The 19422-nt window shown below is 34.9% G+C and overlaps 1 protein-coding gene across 1 annotated transcript in view; it reads left to right on the plus strand.

The window, feature by feature from the left end:
- Window positions 1–277: 277 nt before the first annotated feature.
- The window catches only part of MMP16 (matrix metallopeptidase 16), a 340143-nt gene continuing 320998 nt past the window's right edge, over window positions 278–19422 (plus strand). Inside the window, exon 1 of the mRNA XM_007181293.2 lies at window positions 278–635. Within this exon, the coding sequence (XP_007181355.1) occupies window positions 504–635 (132 nt within the window). The 5' untranslated portion in view covers window positions 278–503. The remainder of the gene's footprint in view (window positions 636–19422) is intronic.

A 19422-nucleotide genomic window follows, 5' to 3' on the forward strand; every position in this document is an offset into this window, starting at 1 on the left:
GGAGGAGTTATGTAGATTACGGATGAACGTTCTGGAGGGGAGCGAGGAGAGGAGGGAAGGAGAAGCAGAGGCGAGAGAGCGAGGAGCGGCCGAGGCCCTTCCCGCAGAAGCAGGAGGCGGTAGCGGCGGAGGAGGAGTGGGCGGTGGAGGAGGAGGCGGACGCACCCTCTGGAGGCGGCGGCGGCTGCTGCGGCTGCTGCGGCTGCTGCGGCTGCGACTCTGTTCTTTGAGCCGGAACCGCCGGTGAACTTGGGCGCCACGTTCCCGGCCGCGGGCCCACGAGGATGGTGAATGCGAGCTGCTGCTGACTCTACCTCAGCCGCTGCTTCTCTGGGGGCTGCCGAGCGCGGGGCCCTCTGTCTCCTCCCCTTGCCGGGCTGTGGGTGAACCTGCAGGCTCCTTACCCACCCGGAGGACTTTTGAAAGGAAACCAGGGAGGGAGGGAAAGGGAGAGAGGGAGAAAACGAAGGGGAGCTCGTCCATCCATTGAAGCACAGTTCACTATGATCTTACTCACATTCAGCACTGGAAGACGGTTGGATTTCGTGCATCATTCGGGGGTATTTTACTTGCAAACCTTGCTTTGGATTTTATGTGCTACCGTCTGCGGAACGGAGCAGTATTTCAATGTGGAGGTAAGAGTACGAGGGCTTTCTTCCTTCCCCCTTGCCTGGGCTGCTCCCTGAAACATATCGTTCACTCGTCAGATCCTTGTAGCTCACAGCAGCCAGGGTCTCAACACATTGTTTCCCTTCCAGCCGCCAAGACCCGTGTTGAGTTTCCCTGTCTTAGGTGATGGATGCGCGTGAGACTGAGAATCCGTTATCCCCAGCAGCACAAAGCACCGTGCTGCGCGCTCAAAGACACAATTGTAGCCGATCCATGCTTCTTATCAAGGAAAGAGGCGAAGACCTAGAAGACCTACATATAGCAAACGTGTAGTCTGATAAAAGCAGTTTGAGTTTATAATAAATAAACTGCTCGGGAGACACAGAATTCATTGCTTGGCATAATGTGCTGCCTTGGTGTTGTTCCTGAAATCTTTTTCCCTGTGTTTTGTGCCTAACAAAGGAGGTTAAAATCAAAGAATCTAGAGGAGAGCGTGGGAATACTTGATATGTTTAATAACATTACTTTGTGATAAAACACTTGACTAGACAGAGTCTTTTTCTCATTTAGACATAACTTAATACACTGTAACTAGATCTGGCTACACAGAGGACATGAAATCCATCTCTTTAAGTGTTTTCGCTTCCCCTCCCCCACCAATTGAAAATAAATGTGGCCCAATGTAATAGTTCTGAGGTGTGTCTTACAATTCGATTTCACACTCTCATGGCAAAACATAGAGGATTTAGACTGTCATTTGCTTTACTTTGATAGCTTTGGGAACAGACAGACACAAAGCAAAAGGGAACTTAAGGATAACGACTTGTCAGACCTATGCCAAAGTACTTTTCCTGTCATCAACTCAGCACTAAAGCCAGTAACATGCAATAAATCAATGGAAGCTTGTATACACCTGGGCTCTAACCAGTTTATCACCTACACGGTGGAATACAAAGACAATAAGAGGGTCTTAGTAAAATATACTCCTTTTGGTTAGATCTTCTGTCACCTCAAAAGAATTATGATTAAGTCTCTGAAGAATAATGTGATTTTTTCCCTATATTGTTGACTTTTTAAAGCTTATTTTCATTTTGTTGGGTGTGTGTGTTTACACAACAGCAGAACCTGTTGCACAGTATTTGAACATGTTTCATGTAACAGATTTATATACAAAGTGTGCATAATAAATGCCATATGTGAGGGCATATTCTGAATATAATTCTCTGTATAAACTCTTCTTAGGACTACATGTAATAAGTGGTGGTTAATAGAGAAACAAAGTATTTGAAAAAGTAAGAACCATTATCAAGAGTTAAGTTTACAGATATTAAGTATGATTATATTACACCAAAACCCTAATTCAAACGAAAACTGTTTAACCCTTTGAAAAATACAACTTTGTTTTTCTGAATAAAAGAGATGGAAAGGGACTGTATGTAAGTCCAGACTTTTCTTGGTTGCAAATTTGAACTGTTGGAATTGCATGCCACAGATGGATTTTTGTTTCTAACATTTAAATCAAGAGATAATTTATTGTGGAAATGAAAAAAGTAAGCAGTTCATAGACTAGAGGAATGAAAGTGGCAAGCTGTTATTTATAAGGTTATAAACAGAAGGGCCTATTGCTTCAGATTGGTGGTGGTGGTGATGGTGGTGAGGTGGGGTGTGGGAGAGATGGTTAAAAGTAGGGGCTAGTTTTTATCTTGCTCAATCTGAAGAGGGAGGGAGAGCCTGGATTCATGGCCACCTGCTTTGGGAAAGTCTTAGATTTGCTTTCAGAGACTATTGAGATAACATCAGTGTATTGATGATTATTAGCTTTCCTTTTTGAGCCTAAATAAAATGTGCGTGTATCTCTTCATAGTTTGAATCCCTCAATCAGTTCAATAAGATATTATTATGGGAGAAATGTTATGATTTTGCTAAAAGAAGATTTTATTTTGAATTTCTGTAATTTCTTCTCTTTCTTCAAGATACATGTTAAAAATTGTTCATGGAAAAAAGAGGGGTTTTTTTTTCCTCCATTTTTAGAGTATTTAAGTTATTCCATCCATATTTATTACACAATGCAAAGATTTAATTATGAAAGATAAGAGGCATGTGCCATCTGAGACCTTAAAAAGGGTATTTGATACAAAGGAGATTTTGTAATTATTTAAAGTAGATTATGTTTCAGAGTTTTGTATTATTCCCAAATAGCATTTTTTAAGCATTTGAACATATCCTTAGTTGGGTTTATATACTTATTTGTGTGTAATGATAACCTCCTTTTTTTAAAATCATAAGAATAGCTGCTAGGTAATTCAGCATACTATAAAGAACACGGATGACAGGATATTTTGTGACATGAATTTCTGCCTGATTCACTTTTATTAGATGTTTCTTTTTGGTAGGAAACACTAAGGGGAAGAATAGTCCATCACATCTTCAGAAAAGGCATTTATATTGTGTTGCGCATTCTGGTTGCAAAACATAAACTGAGACTGCTTTATTTGACTGATTCTTAAAGACAGTCTTAAAATAAACAGTAATGGTATCAATCATGCATGAAGCTCATATGATCATACATTTTTTTTTTTCTAGCAAGCACACTAAGTTGTTATAGTTGGAACGAAGCTTCTAAGAGATGCTTTTTATGCTGACAACTGAGATTACAATGCTTTATTCCTCGCTGAGCTTCACAATTGGTGGGACCCCCATACTTTTCATTTCTACAGTTTAAGGTTTAAAAACCTATGTTCCCTCCCCACCTAGGTGGGAGGGAGTTGGGTAGAGGTATTCATGTTAACTCTTTCCTGTCTGATTTTGAAAGTATAAATTTTGAAATTTTTAATTATTAGAGCAGGAGATATTTGTTAATATGCTGATGAAAGCCTGTTACAGGAAAGAGTGCATTTTGTTTGTTTGCTTTTGTATTTAAGAAGCAAAAAGGAACATCTCTTACAGCTAAGAAGAAGGGTAAGACACTAACAGAAGCAGTACTATGGAAGAGATTCAATACATTCCCCTCCTTATATATTTCTGGTAGAACACTGTTTAGTGCTAAAATTTCACTATACATTTGTTTAAAGATTTTTGTATATCACTGGATCCATTTTTGTGGAGTGCGCCTTTCAGTATGTAATCATTAGCATGATGCAAAGGAGGTACCTTGCTAATATTAACTAAAACTCAAAGACTGCTGTCATTGGACAGCAGTCTGAATCAGACATGTTCATTGGTCAGAAGAAGCTAAATTGTTAGCAAAGAATCATGATTTAATCTGTACACTCTAAAAAGTCATTTTGTCTCTAAAATAATTTTCTTGTTGTAGTGGGGATTCTCATGATCCTGGGACTCCTTTATTTATTTATTTTTTTAACACTGCAAACACTTTTGTCATGAAATTAAGATAGAATAAATATAGTTCATAATCAATAACTTTCATCATCAACTTTCATAGTTTGTCAAGTGTTAAATATTTATGTGAACATGTTGTTTATTTTTTTAAACAATAGCACACATTTCTAGTGAGAAAAATTATTTTAAGCCAATTTAATGGTAAAATAAAAGCATGTGATACTCTGAATGATGCACATATCAAAGCATGAGAAGATGACTTTTGGTGACAAAAAGAACTTGATAAAACAAAAATTGATTTGTTCCTTTCTTTGTTAAAGAAAGAAGAGAGATTCTAGATTTCAGAAGGCTGTTTTATGACAAATACTATGAACTGTGTGTGTAACCCTCCTACATTTTTCTTGCAGTGTTTAACTGATTTAGTATTTATTCACCTTTGTCAGGTTTATCTGAATCTACCTAAAAGTTCAGAGTTTCCTTGCATTAGCTTTGTACTGCGTATCATCTTAGCAGTAATTAGTGGTGAGACATTTCAGAGATAAAAAAATTATACTTTACAGGTTTTAAAACGTCAGATGTTGGGATCTTTTCTCATATCTCTTGTTTTCTACTTGCTTAAATAATCAACATGCATTATTTTATTTGCTCATGGAAGGATGGTGACAACATGATCTGGTCAGTCTCCTTGAGTAAGGATTCTGACTACATCCCATAATTCTCCATTGTAGCAAATTTATACTGGTCAATAGCAGGGGCTGCATAACTGATTCACAAAGGTTTTTAACCTGCAGCAACATTCCATGCTTTGGAATCCCAAGTGTGCTGGCCATTCAGAATATCATAAGAGCCAAGAACTCTGACCAAGAAGCCAGAAGACTCACTAGTCCTCAGGTTCTTCAGCTTCTCCTGTGTGTTCCACCTTAACTGTGCCTTTCTCTGTTCAGAATTGCTTGGTCAGGTTGCCCAAATCTAGGGTTATTCATGAAATCCTTACTAGTGAGCCTATACCAGTGAGGTAGATTGTCTCATACTACCCCTGAGAAATCCACAGAGAATAACCATCCAAGTCCATCCCTTTGTACAGCTGGGTTTTCTCTTTCAGTCTCTTCATCCCTATCAAGTAAGAATAGAGTTGGGTTCAATAACAGCTTTTTAATTTCTAGAGTCAGGTTAAAAGTGATAGATCTAAAGTTTATACTTTTTCTTATTCATGCTATTTCAGGTTATTAACATAAGAAAATTTTAATGCACTTGTTCAGTGGTATAATTATTTTCTCTTAAGTTGGATTAATCAATTATTTTATGTAAATTTATTTTTCTGCCTGACCTACCGCAAGGTACTACTCAAAATGTACCTGTTCAGAATATTTGGTAAATGACCAACTGAAATTATTTCTGGACCAAAAAAGGACATTGAACATTTAAATCAATTAGTTAAATTTGTTCAGTGTCAGAAGAGAAAGACTTATTTCATTGTGCACCTTCAGGAGCCTTCTGACCCTTCAGCACATATATTTCAAATTGAGAAAGTCATTTTTCATGTTACTTTCCATCACAATTCATTTTAAATATCTGTGAATGTAATTATATTCATCAAATAATTTTTTATTGTGGTATAGTATAGTGATTAAGAGCACGTATTATGATTACTCATCCATAAAAAATAATGAAATAATGCCATTTGCAGCAACATGGATGGACCTAGAAATTATCATACTAAGTGAAGTAAATCACAGAAAAAGACAAATATCATATGGTATCACTTATATATGGAATCTAAAAAATGATACAAATGAACTTATTTACAAAACAGAAATAGACTCACAGACATAGAAAATAAATTTATCATTACCAAAAGGGAAAGGAAGGGGGAGGGATAAATTAGGAGTCTGATATTAATAGATACTACTATATATAAAATAAACAACAAGGACCTACTGTATAGCACATGGAACTATATTTGATATCTTGTAATAACCTATAATGGAAAAGAATCTGAAATGGAATATATATATATATGTATGCATATAAAATTGAATCACTTTGCTGTATACCAGAAACTAATACAACATTGTAAATCAACTATACTTAAAAAAAAAAAAAAAAAGAGAGCTCATATTTTGTCACCAGATTGCCTGGATTTTAATCCCAGCCCTTTTACTTGCAAGTTAATTGTTAAGTCAATAACAGGCAAGATAACCTCTGTGAGCCTCAGTGTACATATCTGTAAAACGGAGATACTAACAGTACTTGTCTCATAAGGATTGTTCTGATGATTAAATGAATACATGTATATCATATTAGGTAGATAGATAGTGGATAGACAGGAACATGCCTTCCCATAGTTAAATACTCCATACTATTTAGATATTGTTAGTAAAAATAAATGCTGATTCAAAGGTATGATTGCATCTAATTACAGAAAGTCTATCAGGTTAGGATATACCAGCTGGTCTAGGAAGATTTTATTCTAATACTTTTTAATTTTTACAAAATGTAATATATTGAAAGTCAACCAAGCTAACATCAGTACATTTTCTTCCTGTGGGTTTTTCCTAGTTTAGTTCAGGAATGTGATTTTCACATTTTGTCTCATCATCTGTTACTATCATAGAATGTCAAGTTCAGCTCACACCTTCTTTTATAAGACTGAATTTGCTGAAATCTGTTTATCTTTTCTTTTAATACCATGGAAAAGAAATAGGCCTTTATGATTCAATGGGCCTGTTTATTTTAACTGGCTCAATGCCCAAGTGCTTCCTATTCACATTAGGAGTAGGATTTGATATATAACTTAGACCAGCTCTATGTTATACCCCAAATTCAGACCATAAAAGTCTTTTTTTCTTTTAGTTAATAGGGGAAGGAGGAGGATGGGCAGAAAAAGGTATTAAAGTGGTTTATTCAATGACAAAGAAGTTTAAAATAAAATAACTTGTGCATGTAACATTGGGGATAGAAGATAGCTAGCAATATAGTATAATGTAGCCCTAGGACAGAGGGTCAAGGGACGTGTTTTGCTCTTATACTAACATAGCCTTGATCTTCGGCAAAATGACAATTGAACTAACCTGTCAGTAAGGCCATTTCCAAATTTGAAGTTCTATTGTATGAACCTCCAAGCTTTAATTTACATAGCCAAAAGGGGAAAATGTACATATTTATCCTGTAAATTTTGGGGCAACTGGCTAACAAATGTTCAGATTTTTTCTTTCTGAAGTGCCTATCATGAAGAAATACAGAATGTGCAACTTAAATCTAACATTTGTTATCTTCTGTAGTGACACAGGGTGTTCCATTTTGGAAACTATCCTAGCCTTCTGCTGAGTAGTAAAAACACTGGCAGCAAATTATATGTAATTTTAAAATCAATTTTTTGCCAAGGTAGCAAACTTTAAAAATTTAATGTTAAAAACATGGCTTGATGTTATTTTGAAAAATACGTGTCATCTACAAGTGGTATTTCAATCATAAAAAGGAAAGTTGGAATGAGATCAAAATAGTTTTTTGGGGGAGGGTCTCAAAATTCAAATCCATCTATATCTATATATAAAAAATATACACATATTTTGTAGTGAAATGAAGTACTTATACTGTATGTCCCTTTTGCCCACTGTGGAAAATAATTTTGGCGCCTGGCTCTTTGAGGGTTATTTTTGTTCTTCACAACACATTTGATTTTGAACGTGAAAAATCAGACTGCATTTGTTTTATGAAATATGCAGCTTATGCAAACAGCAAAAATATTCCAGGTTAAAAGGATAAACTACTAAGTTAAAATAAGTGACACTCAACTTTTTTCTTTTGCCTTCTTTCCTTGGGAAAGTCATTTATAGATTTTGAGGTTATTCATGTAATCATATTTGATTGTTGTTTCCTATCATTTAGCACTCTGAATAGATGTTCTTTGTCATAGTGTCTCACCACTACCATTTGGCATTGTGCATCCTTGGGTTTGGATCAGTGGAATATCTTGATGAGCCACATAACAAGTTTAGGCAAGAGAGTAAGAGTAACCCCGCAATAGGCTGCTAACCTTTTATTGTGACCTGTGGGTGTAGTATATAAAAGGAGGCTAGAGGGAGCTATTGAGCCGTTTAAAGATTCCAATGGTAGAACTTGGTTTAAAAATCAAGGCCAGTAGGTGCAATTAGATGTCTTAAAATGAATCATAGCCAATCATAGAGAGCTTAAGGAAATCAATGAACTATTCACGATTTAATGTGTGACTTAGGTTTACTGATAGCCACTTGGTACCGGTTATTACATATTTGATGAACTAAGAAGGAAATGAACACTTCTGGAGGAGTTTCGGAGGAGTTCTGGGCATGACAATATGACAAAGATTGTTACAATGTAGGACGGCTTTATATCTCCCTTTTAAGTGTAGAATAGGTCAGACACTATACATCGTAGTAAATGTAGGTGCTTTTGGTATTCTCATTTTAACTAAAATAATGAATGAAATAATTGTAGTCTTACAGATTAGAGGTGAGATAAATCTAATTTGATTATGCCTTTTAGATATATAGCAAAAATCCATTTTTAAATGCTTGTCAGACTGAGGTTATTTTATTTTTTAATGTTTACCAGGGGAATTTATTGAATAACTATTTTTTGATGAAAGCACATTTTAAAATATAGGTTTTACCTCTTTATCTTTTAAAAAATATGTAAGAAATAAGCCACAAAAGTGTGAAATAGTGCTTTACCTTTAATAGGAACCTTAAAATATGTTTTCAGTTGACCAGATTATTATATAAGTGGGGATTAAACAGGGGGCAGTCACTAATGCATTGGGGAATGCCGACATTTAATTAAGATATTATAATCCACTTACAAGCATTATTCAGATTTTTTAAAGTTTTTAATCTAGTCAATTAAGTGAAATATGGATATACGAAGTAAGCCATGGCCCCACAGACAGATATTCTCAGGAGAGATAGTCCTTAAAATTATGTATTCAAATGACCAAATAAACTACTTAATGCAATGGAATTTTACAGTATTTGTTTTAGTCATGCTCAAGTTATGGGGGAATAAACTGCCATTGTTTTAAGGAAGCTGGCTACTTTTATGAACTTTATTTCATGTCCCCAAATTGCATGCACCTGAGGTGATGTCAGTGGAATACAGACCTGTGCCTCTGCAGGTGCTGATGCAGTCAGACCCTAAGTGATGCCAGTGGAAGCATATTTTCCATGGGAACTTTTCACTGTTGAATTCATACCATGTGTTAATAGTTTCTCATTGTTTATAGCAATTAGAAATTTGAATTTGTTTTAGGTTTCTAATGTCTGTGTATTCATTCTCCCTTTAAACAATTGCAAGCCAGTTCCTTCTTGTGGTCCTACTTTTTCTTCTAGTTGGAGTCTTGAGGGACTTTGTATTCTAGATATATTACAGGACACCAGGCTTGGAAATTGGGTAAAATTTTACAAGAAGCCACATTTTTTCTCTTCCCTCTTTCATTGTGAATAAGGCAGAATAAATTCAAAGAACTTCCAGAATCAAATGTACACTCAATGATTTATATGAAATTGATAACCAACTTACAAAAACTCACTCCCAGTTACAGATAAAACTCTTTTGGACATCTGTGTGTTTTAATATTACAACAGTTCTATTCATAGAACTTGCTAACTTGCTCCTGTATGTAGATGGAGTGAAATCATTTGTTAGTCCCGTGGATGACTCAAGCAAATTACTAAAATAGTCTTTGCCTTATTTTGACCATTCATAAAATGGATCTGTGATCTTTATTGCTTGTCTATAGCACAGGTTTTGTAATGACAGCATTGAGACAATCCCAAGCAATCTCTTTCTTAGGTAAGAAAAGGGTATATCTCAGTTTTTTCATTCCCGCCGATAACCGGGAATGTAGAAACAATTATGTGCCAGCATTATATTCTAATTAGACAAGGTCCAAATAACCAGTAGAATAGAAATACCTGGAATTGATTTCACTGAACACCTTATTTTATTGATAAGAAAAACGGAGTTAATTATCACTGGTTGAACATTTGCTATGTGCCTGATAGTGTTCTAAGTGATTCATATATTTTAACTCATTTAAATTTTATTACAATCTTGTGAGATAGCACTACTATTTCTCTTTCACAGATGAGGAATCTGAGGCATGGAGAGGTTGAGGAACTTGCCAAGGCCACCTATCCCTGAATTCTCCTGAAGTGGAATAGCCCAGAATCAAAGCAGGCAGGTTGGGTATGGAGCCCAGGGTCCTAACCAAGTAAATACAGGCAAGAAATAACTCCCAGGTTCCCAGTAGGGACAGTGTAGTCCAGTTCCATTGCTCACATCTTTTATATTCCAAATTGAAAAGAAATCATTGACATGCATAAAGAAAATGCTAGGTCTATCCTAGTATAGAGACTTACCTGGAGTAAAAACTGAATAGACTGTTGTTGATTTGATTTGTTGATTCAAGAGTGATTATGTGGTGCTCAATATAAATTTACTGTTTAATACCCTTTATGATTTTTTACTTATAGAAAATTGGTAACCTATGTTAAATTGCATATAATACTAAATGTGGCATAATCTTAATTATATGTAATATTAAATTAATCATAATATCTCATTCCTCAACTATTTTTCATGTTTCATGTTGTCACATTAAATGTGATTTTCAAAGGTTTTAGGAAGTTTTGATTACATTCCAAGATGAAAAGAGTAGAACATGTAAAGGAAAACCTGTTAGATCTGTGTTCCAGTGCCCTGCTGGGGAAGAATATGTATGTATATGGCTGCTGACTGGCATGAGTTATGGAGTTTTTTTATATATTGCTTTGATTGGGTAGAAGCTACAAGGAAACAGATATATTTGATCATTTCTAATATACTTCTTTATTTTAATGTAAAAGAGAACTTACTCAGAAGTAGATCATTTCAGAGGTGGATGAGGTGCCTCAGGACTCGCTGTTTGAGAATAGGCCTGATATCTGGTTATTGTCTTTATTGTAGAGGCAATGGAGACTTCATCTTGGTGGTTGACCTAACGATGTTTTAAAGATTCTTCAGTCCTTAAGATTGTTGCTGTATATAGCTTTCATGGCTCACTTAGTTCATTTATTAGCCTTTTAAGGAAAGACTATTTTAAACCAATTTACAAAGGTGACTTTATAAAACATTCTCAGTGTTAAGTATCCATTCAGCTATCTCTCACTTTCTCTATAGGCAGTGTATCATAATGGCTATATGCAAGAACTTTGGAAGGAATGCTTAAAAATCTTAGCTGTGTCACCAAAGCTCAGTGAACTTGAGTGAGCAAGTTACTACTTATTTCCTCATGTGTAAAATAGAGGTAATAATACTCAACTCAAGGGTTGTTCTGAGATTAAAGAGGTAAAGGAGAATGGGTCAAGATAAGCAATAGCCTTCTGATTTACTATCCCCTGCTGAAATAAACAAACAAAAAAAGAACAAACATATGAAACAGTGGTTTTTAAATCACTGGACATCAGGTAGTGAAGGACAGTCATCCCTGAAAGATGGGAAACAAACAAGATGAGCCCTATGATTATATCAATTTAGTTCATTGAGAGGGTTTCCAGGTGATAGTACAGGGAAGGCAGAACCAGGTTGAGTCATACAGACTCCTTGAGTTAAGGAGATGAAGCTGGGAGTATGGAGAAACCAAGGAGTTTAGAATTCACAGGTCAGAATACCAGAAAGGAGAATTCTGCAGAGAGAGAAAACACTGGAGATCTGCAGAGCATTCCCCTTGAGTATTCAATTAAGAAGTGACCTGCACATTCCTGTGAAGTAACTAGTGGAGGCCAGAGAAAGAATCAACCAACAGGATCAGAGGGGACCATGCCTGGAGATCACACAGGGCTGGGAATAGTGCCCATTCTCACCAGCCACATTGGAAAACCTCATCATTTACAGGGTGTTGGGTAGAGTACTCAGAAGCATCTTGCTCCAGTAGTGGGAAAAAAAATCCCTGGACTGAAAACTGCTCTAGTTCTGCTTAAAATGTCTTAAAAGCAAGACCTTAAAGGATCAAACTTTTTCTAAGTGACTAAACTGATTTTCACAACAGAACTCAATAAGACATATGGGAATACAAAAACCCAGCACTCAACAAGTTAAAATTCACAATGTCTGACATCCAATAATAAAAATTACCAAGCACTCAAAAAAGCAGGAAGACACAATACATAAAGAGGAGAAATATCAATCTGTCTAAACTGTCCTCCCTCAGTGATTTCCATCACTTGGCACCACCTATCACATGTGTGTTCATGTGAGAAAAGTGGGCACCAATCCCCCAACTTCCTGCCCTTCACTCGTTACTTCTAATCAGTTGTCTTTTTTTTTTTTTCCTATAACATGCATCTTCAGTCTGTTCATTTCTCATATGTACTTGGCTACAGCCCTACTTTGAGCCTATATATCCAGTCTGGACATACTGTATTATCCCATGGTCTGTATGACCTCTCATGATCAGACCCCACCACTCTTTCTAGCCTTATAGCTCAAAGTTTATCTACTGAGCCCTGTGATTTAGCACAGCACTCAAACTAAAGATCCCTGTACAGGCCTAAAATTATTGAAAACTCCCAAAAGTTTTTACTGTGTGATTTATATCTGTCTATGTTTATAGTTCTAGACAAACCTGAGAAAGTTTAAAAATATTTATTTAGAAATTCGTTTAAAACAATAATAATTAACTTAATATATTAACATTGATAACATATTTTTATGAAAAGCACATTTTACAAAAGAGCAATAGTAAGAAAAAAATATATTGTTTTGCTTTTCTCCAAATACCTTTAATATCTAGCTTAACAAAAGATAGCTGGATTCTCATATTTGTTTCTTTTATTTTAACCATTTTTTTGAATTGAAGTATAGTTAATTTACAAAATGCTGTGTTAGTTTCAGGTGTACAGAAAATTGATTCAGTCATATATCTACCTATCTATCTATCTATCTATCTATATTATTCTTTTTCAGATTCTTTTCAATGATAGGTTATTACAAGATATTCAATATAGTTCCCTGTAGTATACAGTAGGTCCTTGTTGTTTATTTTTTATATAGTAGTGTGTGTATGTTAATCCCAAGCTCCTAATATATCTCTCCCCCTACTCTTACGCTATCCTCTTTGGTAACCATAAGTTTGTTTTCTTTGTCCATGAGTCTACTTCTCTTTTGTAAATAAGTTCATTTGTATCATTTTTTAGATTCCACATATAAGTGATAACATATGATATTTGTCTTTCTCTGTCTGACTTACTTCACTTAGTATGATAATCCCTAGGTCCATCCATGTTGCTGCAAATGGCATTATTTCATTCTTTCTTGTGGCTGAGAACAAAAAATATTTAAAAATTCATGGAAATACAAAAGGCCCCAAACAGCCAAAACAATCTTGAGAAAGAAGAACAGAGCTGAGGCTTCAGACTATACTACAAAGCTACAGTAATCAAAACAATATGGTACTGGCACAAAATAGACATATAGATCAATGGAACAGGATAGAAAGCCCAGAAATAAATCAACACACTTATGGTCAAGTAATCTATGACAAAGGAGGCAAGAATATACAATGAAGAAAAAACAGTTTCTTCAATAAGTGGTGCTGGGAGAACTGGACAGCTACATGTAAAAGAATGGAATTAGAACATTCTCTAACACCATATACAAAAATAAACTCAAAATGGATTAAAGACCTAAATGTAAGACCAGATACTATAAAACTCCTAGAGGAAAACATAGGCAGAACACTGACATAAATTGAAACAATATATTTTTGGATCCATCTCCTAGAGTAATGGAAATAAAAACAAAAATAAACAAATGGGAGCTAACTAAACTTAAAAGCTTTTGCACAGCAAAGGTAATCATAAACAAAACAAAAAGACAACCTATAGACTGGAAGAACATATTTGCAAATGTTGCTACTGACAAGGGATTAATTTCCAAAATATACAGACAGTTCATGCGGCTCAATATCAAAAAAACAACCCAATCAAAAAATGGACAGAAGACCTAAGCAGACAGTTCTCACAAGAAGACATACAGGTGGCCAACAGGCACAGGAAAAGATGCTCAATATTGCTATTTATTAGAGAAATGCAAATCAAAACTACAATGAGGTCTCACCTCACACCAGTTAGAATGGCCATCATTAAAAAGTCTGCAAATAATAAACTGTGGAGAGGATGTGTAGAAAAAGGAACCTTCCAACACTGTTGGTGAGAATGTAAATTGGTGTAGCCAGTATGTAGTATGTATGGAGGTTCCTTAAAAAACTAAAAATAGGGCTTCCCTGGTGGCGCAGTGGTTGAGAATCTGCCTGCCAATGCAGGGGACACGGGTTTGAGCCCTGGTCTGGGAAGATCCCACATGCCGCGGAGCAACTAGGCCCGTGAGCCACAATTACTGAGCCTGCGCGTCTGGAGCTTGTGCTCTGCAACAACAGAGGCCCAATAATGAGAGGCCCGTGTACTGTGATGAAGAGTGGCCCCCACTTGCCACAACTAGAGGAAGCCCTCGCACAGAAATGAAGACCCAACACAGCCATAAATAAATTAATTAATTAATTAAAAAAAAAAAAAAAAACTAAAAATAAAGTTACCACAAGATCCAGCAATCTCACTCCTGGGCGTATATTTGGAGAAAACTCCAATTCAAAAAGATACATGTACCCCAGTGTTCATGGCAGAACTATTTACAAGAGCCAGACATGGAGGCAACCTAAATGTCGATTGACAGATGAGTGGATAAGGAAGAAAAAAAAAAAAAAAATGCACACACACACAGTGGAATATTACTCTCATATTTGTTTATGCATTCACACTTTCAATATTATAAATCATGTAGCCCTGGTCAACACCACTGTCAATTGCAAGCTAATGAGAATGAAAAGGCAAATAATATACCATTAAAATATTATTGACCTAGCCGACTCCTGCAAGAGTTTTAGGACCCACAGAAGTTACTGGATCAAACTTTGAGAACCACTGTGTCAGCAGCTATACTGTTAATCTCTTTTCCTCCTAGATACCAAGATCCGTCCTCCTTGGAGTCTTCATCAAAATGCTTAACTCTTTCATTTATTTCCCACCCTTCTACAGATTCATCAGTGCCCAGCAAACATTATCTGATCTTCCCTAATTCCCATCTTTACCCCCATGAGAAGATGAGCCCATTATACATTTATAATAACTTTTCTTATTCTTCAAAGTACTTTTCATAATTATACAGAGTGTTTTACCTTCCTTCAAAGTTATATATTGATATATTTATTTAAGACAAAAAGCTCACCCTTAAATTACTGTTGAAAATCCATTAAATGGCTTACTAATTGCTAAGACTTGGCACATGGACATGCAGAAGGCAAGTATCAACTTCTGTTTCTCAGCACCTTTGAATTTTGGTCTTCCTGTCTTTGGAATCATATAGGCCAAACTCATGTTTTCTGGGGAAGAAATTTAAGGAGACTTGAATTAAATAATTGTTCTCTCTTTTTGCCTGGAGCATATGGTTAAATTTGCTGTATTACATTAAATCCATGTGCAAATAATCTGTTATAAATGGTTTGTGTGTAATAAATTAATATCTCTCATGGTAAATTATAACTTTATGAGACAGTGTATATCTGCCTTGGTCACCACCACTGTATGCCATAAGCCTAATGCTGCCATGCAAAAAGTTGAGAGCTCAGCAGATACGTGATGGAGGAATGAATGGGTTACGTCATCCCTATTCATAGGTGTTAAATTTCTAGTTTAACTGGCATCTTATGATCCATTTCAATAGTTATCTTTTCCTTTAACTCATTTTGCCCATACTAGGTGAAAATATGGTGTGTATATCTTACATTTACTTTAGTTACTTTATTCAATATATTTAACTTCTAATAATAAAAGGCCATATTTATCTTAGTGATTAATGGTTAACTAGTGAGTAGACTGGACCCCTGGAATTTTTTCTAGTTATCACCATTACATTGCATCAGTGTTTCTGGTATAAATAAGTGTTTTTTAAATCTTATTCCACTGATAGAACATTTCTATAAATACCTATTGGCTTAGCATCAAAAAAAATGTAAAATTGGTCTTTGTTTTCAGAGGGGTGTATCAGAACATGTAGGAAAAATATAAAAGGAAAATAACCTTGTTCTGGTTCAGTGACTTCAGTTGTAGTTATTACTATTAATAAATGGCAACTTCCCCAAAAGAATAGTCAGGAAAGAGCAAAAACAATTTTACTTGTATTTCATGGGACATCTTAAATCATTTCAATCTCTCTTTTAGCTACATGGATGAGAAATAAATTGATATGTTGTCAACTTTTGCATCCATTAGCATGTAAAACCTAAGAGTGAATAATCACGTAATAATTTGAATTTCTTTTAAATAACTTACATTAAAATTAGATCATCTTTAGTGTTCTAACAAGCACAATATTGAAGACACATGAAGAACTGACTCAAGAGATGTTAAAATTTGATGGATTTTCTCTTGCTGAACCCCTGCATATTGTTGATTGGCAGGATAAGAACAGCAAAAAAACAAGACTTTCTTCAGTCTTTCATTGATACATGTACTGTCTGTTTGGATTACATCTTCCTTAGGAGGAGAGGAAATATAGTCTTCTGAATATGAAACAGTCCATTATTTACTTACTTTTGCATTTAAAAAGAAAAATGAGTCTTCTATTATAACATCATATTAGGAATGGCAAACTTACTGAGTTTATTAGTTGAGGACAGCCATCTGCCTAAGGGTTTTCAGTTGCACTTATTTTTTTCGAAAACCTGGTTTTCTTTTCTCTGTGTTACTTGAGTAATTTCCAGAAACTTTCTAGACACACATACACACATAATGCATTCTTTCCTGTGTTCCTTCTTTCTTCCCTTCTTATGGAAATACATTATTTAAAATATTCTATACATTTTAACATAACAATACACTTTGGAGAATTTTTCTTATCAGTACATAAAGAACAACCTTATACTTGTAACTTATAACTTACATATATGGTAATTTATTTAATTATAGCCTATTGCTGGATAATTAGGTCATTTTCAAGGTTACTTCTATTATAAACAGTAATACAGTATGCTTACCTAAGCTTGTGTGTGTTTAACAAATAAAATTTCTGGAAGTGGAATTGCTGCATTAATGACTATATTTATTTATAATTTAGGTGTATTTTGCCAAATTGCTACCCCCAAAATACATCAGTTTAATCTTTATCAAGAATCGTTTAGCATGATTGATTCCACACACACCTACCAGTAGTTTTAATTTTTTTCCAAATCTGATGGGTGAAAAATAAATTTTTGTACAAATTTAAACTAATATAAACATTTGGCACTTAAAAATATTTTAATTAATTAATTTTTTTATTGCAATAAATTTTTCCCTGCCATTCTTTGTCTTCTTTTCTTAATGATTTATAAAGCTTTATACATATTTGTTAAGAAAATTGACCCTTTCTCTGTCATACCTAATAAAATGAATTTGTTGATATGTTTTGGTTTTGCTAATTAATTTTTCAGGTTAATTAGTCATATATATTATGGCTTTTAGTTTTGTATCATGCTTCAAAAAGTCTCCAGCATTTCAAATCTGTTTTTAAAAACAATTGTTTCTTTCTGTCTTTTTTTTTTTTTTTTTCCTGTTTAAATCTTTGATTTGCATAAAATACTTTTGGTACAGGCACTAAAATTAGAATATAACTCATGATTTCCCAAAATTGATTAATAGGTGCTTCGGCACTATAGACTGAGTAGTAGTCTTTTCCTGTATATCACATAGGTTTTGTTGAGAACTAATAACTATAAAATACAGTGGTTTAAGACAAATTTGATTTGGTTTGATGGATCCAAAGGCTGAAGACACCTTGTTTTCATATAGCTTGGAGAGAGCAGCTGTGCTGTATATGTCGCACATGCTCTTGGAACCAGAGGCATATGGGAACATGTTCCCTTGGTGATGGCAAAGGTGCTGGAGAACAAGTAACCACATCAGTTCTTATCCTCGTAACTAGCACATGGTCTTTTCTGACCAAATTCTTTTACCTTAATCAAGTTGGTTATTTGACAAGGCCCAAGGTCAAGGAGATCAGATGTGCACATTGCCTCTGATGAGGCCAGGGCAAGGGTGTGGATGCAGGAGGAGTGAAGAATTGGGACCAGTAATTCAACCTATGACATTTTTACTGATTTAAATGCTGCCTTTATTATATATTAATTTTTACATATATCTTAGCTTATTTCTGAATACAATTTTTTTCCACTGATTTATTTAAATCTTCCTGGGAAAATACCAAGCTATTTTGCTTATTCCCTTCAGTAATGTTTTGCAACTTTCTATAGGCATGGAGTTAATTTACTTTTCCTTTTTTTTTTTTTTTTTTTTGGTGCTATTTAGAATGGGAACTTCTACTATATTTACCAAATTATTTTTATTTAAAGAAAAGCTAATGATTTTTTTATATATTAATTTCAAATAACCACCTTGTTAAATCATCATATTGTATCACATAATTCTTCTGTAGAATCTCTTGAGTTGTCTGGGTACATGGTCATGTCATTTATACTTAAAGATAATTTTACCTCCTCAATTTTTTCTTTAATTCATTCTTTTGGATAATTGACTTCCAGAACAGTATTAAGTAATTATCGTGATATTAGACACATTGTCTTTATTCTGACTTTAGGGAAAACGAAGACCCATTTGTTTTCAATTGTCAATCATTAGCCTTTAAAATAATTAAAATCCTAGTCACTTTATCCAGGATAGTTACTTCTAGAATCTCTGTATATTGCCTTTAGATTAAGATTGATGGTGAGTACACAGCATGTTTAGCATGACAAGAAATTGAAATTTGGCCTTATTATTAACATTCTTCATCCTTTTCTTGATTTTAGTATGATTTTTCTTTTAATATTTCCTATAGTTTCCTTGAAAGTTTGACTCTCTGACTTATTTATTGTAGTATCTCCATGAATATTACAGTGGTTGGGTAGACAAAAATCATTTTCTGAACAAAACAACAAATGGATTGATTGATTAATTTTGTGATGGAATTTGGGCATTTTATTCTAGACTTTTATTCTGGGCTTTAGTTCAAGCAAAGGAAGCCAATTTGAACTACCGTGAGTGATAGAGGAGGTTTATTGGAAAATACTAGCAGAGTTCCCAGATTGTGGGGAAAGGTTGACCAAGCCAGCGTGGGGCAGTTGCAGATATCTTAAAGCTGAGACCTGGGAAGAGCTTTCTCTCTTACCCACATCTCTGCTTCTCTTTCTTGGTTGGCTTCATTCTCTCTTGCTGCAGATTATTTTTCTCCATGTGGTGTGGTGTGGGTTTTCTATCAGCTGGAAACCATTTTTCTTTATCACCTTTCTGGGAGAAAATAACTTCCCTCTGTCCGTATGCATACACTTCCAGCTCAACTATGAAAACCCCTAAAGAAGGTTTCTGATTA

Source organism: Balaenoptera acutorostrata, chromosome 17, assembly GCF_949987535.1.
Source record: "Balaenoptera acutorostrata chromosome 17, mBalAcu1.1, whole genome shotgun sequence".
NCBI classification, from domain to species: Eukaryota; Metazoa; Chordata; class Mammalia; order Artiodactyla; family Balaenopteridae; genus Balaenoptera; species Balaenoptera acutorostrata.